The 9,080-nt window shown below is 30.9% G+C and overlaps 1 protein-coding gene across 1 annotated transcript; it reads left to right on the top strand.

Annotated features, from left to right (window-relative positions):
* Positions 1–1,970: 1,970 nt before the first annotated feature.
* On the top strand, positions 1,971–9,077 carry LOC149494486 (uncharacterized; the record flags this gene model as incomplete). The annotated part of the gene is given in 4 exon segments (XM_089725305.1): positions 1,971–2,154; positions 7,877–8,162; positions 8,275–8,499; positions 8,818–9,077. Coding segments are annotated over 4 exon segments (955 nt in total), but the record flags the coding sequence as incomplete, so codon positions are not given.
* Positions 9,078–9,080: the final 3 nt, after the last annotated feature.

Genomic DNA, 9,080 nt, shown 5'->3' on the forward strand with positions numbered 1-9,080 from the left:
AATGATCGTCTTGCAAAATCGAAATTCCATCTTTTTGCTATGATAGCGAAGATGAGCCGTGAGTTGAGAATTGAGAGAGAGGAAAAAACGTAAATGTATCATGAATTACGTTAGGGATTTTTTGGGGGAGTTGCTGTTTAAGCCGTAATAAGTGAGGTTAAAATCATAAATTAACCCTCTTTGCCACATTGGATTGCTTACAATGATTAATTGTCATGCTATATAAGCAGATATGTAGGCAAAAATGGATCTCAGTTTGTCCTATTAGACAATTTGACTGTTCATTTCACGAACGGACACAAAATAGAAAAAAAAAATGCAAATTGAAACACTAAAAATAACATTATCCCCTAAACTAATCCGTCGTAATTTTAAATTCCATCTCTCTTTTACAATCCAAATCCTAATACGATCGATTAAGCAATAGATGATATACATCGGAATAGCTCTATTTTTACTTTTAAAAGTTTTAAATAAAATTTGTAGAAGCCAAAATCATATAAAACAATATTTTATAGTAAAGACATGATGAATTCAAATTTGATTAATCCATTGAGTGAAAAGAAAAATAAAATTTTTGAAAATTATTAACTAAACTAATTCATACTAGGGAAAAACCAAATAAAACTAACGATTTGTGAATGATTCAAATCTAATTGAATCAAACCCATAACCAACAAATTAGAAAACAACAAACATAAATCCCGGCAATATACGGTTTAATTACCATAAATTAACATTTATAAATTTAATTTTAAAGTGTGCCATAATTATAAAATTTAGTATTACATGATAATCATATTTATTGACTTCATCCATGATAATTTCAATTCATAAATAGCATTATGAATATTATACTAACACTAACATGCATATATAATTATGTAAGAAATCATAATAGTATTTATACATTTGGTCTAATATAGTTAGGTTAAAATATTTATTATCGGATGATTATTTTTTCAATTAAATGAAATTGAAAATCCATGCATGTACATTTATGCTTGTGTTGAATGAGTACAAAATATTATGCAATTTACATACCATAAAGCACATACAAATATTTAACAAAAAAAAAAAAGTTTAGGAATATAGTTAAGAAAAAAAAAAAAAAACTACTTACATTTTTATATAAGAAACACACAAAAAGTATATATACCAGTAACTATAGCAATATATACTTTAAATATTTATTAATGCATAAAATATTATTGGAGAGTATATCTTAATCATAAGTAAATTTTAATAAAATTACGTACATTAAATTATAACATCTTAATAAATTGAATTTAGTTTTTTTTTATAAAATATATTTAATATAATTATATATATAGTATTCATGTCGTGTCTTAGTAATTTAATTAAATTTTTTATAATTTGGTAATTGTAAAATTTATTAAAAATAAAAAAGTTATTAATTGAATAGAATGCTAGTAATGTTATAATTAAAAATTTTTAAATCTACTTATCAACGTGACTAGTAAACTTCTAATGATAATTATAGTTAAATATTAATTTAAAATATGACTCATATGGAATTTGAATTATAGGTATATTTTTAGTAAATTAGAATATGATTCGTATAGAATATTATCAATGAACTTATAAACATTATTATAATTGGATTTTAGTTAACTATCTTTTTATTTTTTTATTAGTATCATCGTATATATTAGTATACTTATAAGTATAGTGTATATAGGTTAAGAATTACCACAACCAAAATTAATTATAACCGTATATTCTCTAATAAAAAAATATTAAACTTAATGCTTTACATAATATTTTGCTATTACAATTACTATAATATTGAAATATAATTATAACCTTTTAAATAATAATAATAAGAATAATAATAATAGTAATAATAGAAAGAACTATTTTACCATCAAAACGACGTATTTTTAGTGCTGGAGGTTTAAATGAATCCACAACACAAGACTACGTCGTTAGCCAAGGTTGCATTTTAATCATACAAACAGAAAGTTCTCTCAAGCTCAACTCGAGTGAAACGTATTTTCTCCTCCCTCCCTTCCCCGTGCTGCTCGTTGTCTGCACTTCTACCGCCACAGTCTTTCTTTATACCTTCCCATTGCTTTCGTTCTTGGCCATCGCCTCCGCAGCATTCGTGCTCTACAAGCGTACAAGTGCCAGGTTCGTTCTTGATTTTTTTTTATTTCATTCTTAGTTTTTTTTTTTTTTTTTTTGCTTCGTCCGTTTTTTTTTTTTTTTTTTTTTTTTTGTAAACACATATAAACAGACAAAGAGGAGGAATTGTTGAATTAATTTATGGGTTCAGCCGACATTATTTGCATATTGTTTTATTTTTTCGTATATGGGTTTTGTGCATGTTTTATTTGTTGAAAATATATATATTGAAAGGCAACAGGATGGTGAATATAAGCCAATTCGTGGTTTGTTAAGTGAAATCTCAAATGTTTGGTTTGTTAATTCAAAGTTTGGTTTGTTAATAATGACTAAGATTGTCTAGAGATACTGAGAATGAGATTATTTGCATATAATTGTCATATACTGAGAATGATTTGTTAATTTTTCTGCTGCTAAAGTTATTCAAAGTTTGGTTTTCAATAATAGAATTTCAAATTTGAAATTTGATATTGTAAATGAGGTTGGTTATAAATATCAAACTTGATAAGCAAAACACGTTGACAGGTTTAATTTGTTCTTGTTTTTATTTTTTTACCATGAGATATTTATATCTAGAAATAAGCTTTTAAAAGCAATAACACAACTTACATAGGGGATTAAACACAGGGTTTAATATTTTGCATAGGGCTGAATTTTCTTTTTAGTATTTTGTGATTTTATATAGGGCTGAATTTTTCTTTTTGAGAAGTATATAAGGCTGACTTGCATAGCTTAGACGTGTAAGTGTTTCAGTCATATTGCTACACTTTGAATTTGCTAGTTTAATTTGCAAACTTGTTTATTATCCCTAAACTTGATTGTAGCTAGTTTCATTTGCTATAGGTAGTTTTAAATTAGCTAAGCCTAACTAACTAGTTGATTTGATATTCTAAATTGCCTTTTCTTTTAGTTTTAAATTACATGGTTGTTGTAGTGTTGTTTTGTTTTGATGTACTTTTTAATTTGGTAATTTTTTTTTATTGACATACTCTTTATTATGTTTTATATGGATTTAGTTCTCATTCTATGATAAATTTGTTATAGTTTAGTATTATTATATTTAATTAGTTTTTACTTTGTGGTTGATATTATTTTTTATTGAATTTTAATAGATGTTTGATTGTCAAATTGTTTAATTGAGAATTGAGATATTGGTTTGAATTTCAATTCTTTTGTTCTATTTTAATATTACTATGTACTGTTGATTGAGAATATTATAGGTTAATTTGTTTTATTATTTTGAATATTATAGGTTAAGTTGTTTTATTACTTTGAAGTTGAATTTTAATGTGTTTTTTATGTATTTTTTTTGTTGCACATCGGGTTCGGCTTTGGGTTTCATGCGGGTTTGGATTTCATGGATTGAATAAATTTGTGATTAAACGGGTATTTAAACGGATTCGGGTAGTATGCGGGTATTTCTAAACGGATTTGGGTATTATTGGTTTATTCCTTAATGGATTCGGGTACTTAAATTAATAATGGATTTGGATTTGGGTAGTTTATTTCTTGTGGGTACCCGCCCCGCTGCCAACACCATCCACGACCTCTCTCTCTCTCCATCAATCACCTCTGCTGTCGGAAAAGAAGGTTGCACTGGTGGCAACAAGAGCTCCGGCCACTCCCTTCTCTCTCTCTCTCTCTCTCTCTCTCTCTCTCTCTACACTCGCGAATGTTGGGTTTCTGCTTTGTGCGGCTAAGATTGCAATTTTGCACAATTCGAATTTTGTTCTCCGGCGAGCTTGAGTAATTCCGACAACCATATTTGATCAACTAAGTAGATTAAAATTCCAAAGTTCTTATTATATCTTCTCATGCACTATTGAGTCTGACCCTGGTATGTTGTTTAGCTCTTTCATGTCTTGAATCTATTTCTGGATATTATTGTTGTTTCTTGTTCATTATTTTTGACTAAAGATGGAGTCTATTTGAGCAAGAAATGTATACTACTGAATATTAAAGTCTCTTAACCTTATTGTGGGGCTTTGAGCTCTTTTTGCTTTAATCTTCTCTAGGTTCATGAAATGTGTTGTTAATTGGTTTTAAGGTCTATACTAAAACCCTCTCTAAAATTTAGGGTTTCTTTGGTTGCTTTGACCTATGGTATTCGTGTGAAACTGAGAGAGCTATCCTGTAATATATATTATAGGAAAGCTATTTGGATAATATTACTTATGGTGAAATCCAACGTTAACTGTATTCAATAAAAGAGTTATCCAGTAAAATAAATTGTGTCTGCCCTGGTTTTACTTTTTACTCATTTATTGTATTGCAGGAATCATATTAGCATCATCCGATTCCTTTTGTTTCTAGAATCTTTTTGTTCAATTGACTCTTTTGATCTTTATAATTAGGTTCTGCAAAATAGAATGATGAACATCCAATCTATTTATGTTGATAACCTGCTGTTAGATGCTGAAGAAACATTCTTCTAGAAGTAAAAGAATTGCCACTATTTTCAAGTTTTATTATGGTAATACATGCAAATTACTATCGAAAATATTTTCTTGATTAAAGGAAAAATAAAACCGTTAAGTAAATAATGCATAAGTACTTTCCCCTTTGTGAAAGCAATATGTTATGTTCCAAATTATTGCAACACATAGAAAGGGAAGGTACCCTCATAGTTAACAATGTCAATTCATTTGATCATGTGATATACTGCTTTTCTGTCTTTTTATTTCTTATGTATGGGAGGAAAGTGAAAAAAGAATTAAAAAAAAAAAAAAGCGTATGGGTAAACCTTTCTCATAGTATTATGTATTATTGGAAAAATTTTTGAAGTGTAAGCAAATAGTTTTTAGCCAAACTACAAAAATTATTCGTTTCTCTGAACTGTTTTTCTATAGAAAATATTTCACATGAAAGAAACAGATTTAGAATTTTCTTATGTTTTTGTTGAAAATGTTAAGGAAAATCAATATAGTACAAGTATTCCTAATTAGTTCCTAAGTATATTCCTATTATGATTTGTATTCCTAAATAGACTAGATGGCCCAGGAATTCCTTGTATATAAACCTATGTAATTCATTGATGAGATACAAACATATTTTTTCTCATGACAGAAACAAAAGTGACATTAACTGAAAATATACAACTCCATCATTATGTCTGCTTGCTACAAAAGAAGTACTGTTTAATAGAATGAGACATGTTCTGTGGGCTACAAGTGCTTATTTAGGCACTGCTTAATTCCTTCTCTGTGCTCGATCTCCCAAAGAGTTCATTTGACAAGTTCTTATCCACAAGAGCTTTGTTGAACTCATTTCATTGATAAGATTGGGAGTTATAACTCATGATTGGGAAGAGAAACGAGAGTTGATTTTCATAAAGGGATTAGCTAAGATTCTTGGTTTACATTTAGGTGTCTTTACAGAACTTATACAACAAATGCAAGTCAAAGGTGTGTAGGTAACCTTTTGAATTTTTATGTCCGTGCTTGTTTTGGAATACATAAAAGTTTCAGAACTGCCGGTTTTGGTTTCAAAACCACTGGTTTCGGTTATAAAAAATGTGGAATTGGAACCGAACTTCTTTTAGGTGGTTTCTAAGAGAATTTTGGAACCGTCAGTTTTGGTTTTATTCCGATTTTGAATCGTAATTAAATAATGTATTTTAAAACTTTTAAAACTTTTTAAATAATAATAATTGTAAATATTCCTGTTGAAAAACACCATACCAATTTAATAAAAATTCTTAAAAGTTAGTTTAAAAAACTATAATAAAACAAAAAAAAACAAAAAAACAAGTTGGGAGATTCTTTAAGCATATGTTTCTCACAGTTTCAAACCGGAATCACCAGTTGTAAGCCAAAACTGCCGATTTTGATTTCAAAAATGAAGAATCGGAACCGAACCTTAAGTTTGCGGTTTCGGTTTCGTTTTGGAACTAGAATGCTGACTATGGTTTAGTATCGGTTTTAACTGGTTCGGTTTTGATTTTAAACCGAACCATGTTCATCCATATTATAAGATTTTTATTTCCTTTTCCCAATAATTAATAACCATACAATGAATTTCTTTTTTCAATAATCAATAACCACACATACGGAACCAAGAACCCATTGAATCAAACTGGAATCATTTAAATCAGGTTAGGGACGCCAGAATGGGGCCTAACCTTTCTTTCCTTCTCCTTCCTCGCGAAGCTGCAACTGCCTCCGATTGTTTCCAGTCGATCGGGGACTCAACAGCCATAACCCGACAAACCTAGCTAAAGACCACACCTCCACCACCTCCTCTCTTCATTTGAAGCTGCAATTTCCATTTCTGTGGCCTGTAAATTCTCGAACCGATAGAAAAAAAAGAGGGAGAGCACCATCTCTAGCCATAAACCTCCATGTCCAGCGAACCATGCTTCAGGTAAGCAAAAATCAATTATTCTTCCATTCTAGACCATTGTCCCTCAATTTATCTTGAATCTTATTGTTTGAAATGAGAAATACCACAACTAGGTTCTAAAAGTTACTGTTCAAAGTTAAATTCGACCAAATTGCTAATCAATTGTGATATTAAAAATCCAAATTAACAGTCCTTACAATATTTTAGTTATTTTGATGTATACTTCATAAGAGTTAATGAAGTTTGGGCTTAAAACTACGGATGACAGCAGTAGAAATAGTGATCTGCATTGAAGTGAAGCTATTACATATATATGATCGTTATTCTGCATTGGTTTTTGCTGTATGATTAGATTTCCGATTGGTAATTGATTTAACTTATAACTTCTGCATGTTTCGACTTCTAGAAGTAGTTGTCCGGTGCCAAATTTGAATATGAATTGGTAAATTTCTAGTTTATTAAGTAAAGGTTGCCGTGGTCTCCACCAGAAAGCATCCCCAACTCCATTTCATTGAACCTCAACCTTGTCTTCACAAGCACTGCCACTCAAAAAGTCTTACCTCTTTATCTTCATATAATAGACTCCAAAAAGAACAACAAAAGGGGAAAAATGCCAAATTTGATCCATGATGACTAACCAAGGTGTAATTATCTCATCAATTCCCTGTAGTAAATATGATGACTATATCTCCAATTTTCATACTCCGCCATTGCCCACTTCTAGTAATGGTGAATTTCTAATGATTATTCCATCATTGTGAAAATTTCTAATTTATAATCCATTTGTTAAGCATTTTGTTTTTCTTTTCGATTTGTCACTAACTGTTTGATAAAATGCCTCAACCATTTAAAAGTCACTGTCGCAGGATCAAGTTACCTGGACCCTGCCTAAAAATAAACAATCACGAGTTAGATATTTTTCCATTTTCTGAAACCTATAATTTTCTTTCTTTTTTCTTTTCTCACTTTATTGATCAGTTTCATTGCAGTTGGGCATCTAGCAGTTTAAAGAATTGATGTTTTAGGTGGTGTTGTGATTGAAAAAATTGTTATTGGGTGGTTCTGGTACTTCTGCTGCATGTCTCTCTTGTGCGTTCGATCACTTTTTGCGCGAAAGAGGCATTTTGCTTCAGGAATATTATATATAAGCAACCCTGGATGTTCACTATCGAACGAAGTGAACTATTCTATCTCTATATTGGGTAGAGAGTGTAATCCCATAAATTCATTGCCATTGCCTGCTCAGTTCGAGGTTCCTATAAGTAAGAATTCTAGTACATTTTATAAACTCTTTTGCATAAATCTAATAATTTTTATTTTATGATCGGTATATTTCAAGGAACAGTAGCCAATTTGAACTCATCAAACGTTTTTTTTTCTTGAACAGGTTCATCGTTTAATAATGCTAGTTTTATAAATGACAATAGAGTTTTCCCACCAAGCTGGAGCTTTTATCAGTTATTTAGACGATGTTCGTTTCAGTTTCCTCATGCATTTTGCTCATTAGCTCAAAATGAGATGTTAGTGTCGGATTCTGGTGTTGCTACTACTGTTGAGAAAGAAAAGGTTGTGCATGAAAAACTTCTTGACTTTACAAAAATTGACATCGATTTGCTTCCAACTGTCATTCTTGTTGGGCGTCCAAATGTGGGAAAATCAGCTCTCTTCAACAGGTTAGTTTCATTGATTGTGTTAAATTAAACTGCATGCATCATGTGTTGATTAAGTGATTGCATGCCGTGCCTCAATAAAAAAGTTAGGTTATCTATTTGAGGCTACTTGTAGATTGATTCGAAGGAGAGAAGCTCTTGTATTCAACACGCCAGATGATCATGTTACTCGAGACATTAGAGAAGGCATTGCAAAATTGGGTGATCTGAGGTTTCGGGTCTTGGACTCAGCTGGCTTAGAAACAGAAGCAACTTCAGGGTCTATTCTTCAGAGAACAGCAAGCATGACTGCAAACATACTTGCAAGGACTCAATTTGCTGTATTCCTGATGGATGTGAGGTCAGTTTGGGAAATTTTGTGAGTGATATTTTGACAAAGTACAACTGTCTAATTAGTGTGTATGATATATGCAAAGTGAGGAACATGTTTGACAATTATGATTTGTCAATTTACTTCTCAATGACTGCATGGATCATTGTGTATGATTAGCAAGTTTCTATAACCACATTCCACATGTTTTGTGTTGCTTTTGGATTTTAAAGAAAATGGAGCATGTCAAAGGCATTGCTTCTAAAAAAAATGTATCAACCACTTCAACTTAACAAACTACCTAATGATGCAAATTCTTACAATTTCTTGTTGTTATGTCTCGACCAGAGTTGGATTGCACCCATTGGATGTGGAAGTTGGAAGGTGGTTGCGCAAACATGCACCGGGAATTAATCCTATAGTAGCAATGAATAAATCTGAATCACTTTGTGATGGCATTGGCTCTATTGCTGATGCTGCGGAGGAAGCACGTCTGCTAGGATTTGGGGATCCTATAGCCATATCTGCTGAGACAGGGCTAGGTATGACAGCCCTTCATGATGCTCTACGGCCTTTGCTTGAGGATTATATACTCAAAGTGCTGAAAAGTA

Source organism: Jatropha curcas, chromosome 8 (assembly GCF_041381405.1).
Source record: "Jatropha curcas cultivar XTBG-Jc1 chromosome 8, XTBG_Jcur_1.0, whole genome shotgun sequence".
Classification (NCBI taxonomy): Eukaryota; Viridiplantae; Streptophyta; class Magnoliopsida; order Malpighiales; family Euphorbiaceae; genus Jatropha; species Jatropha curcas.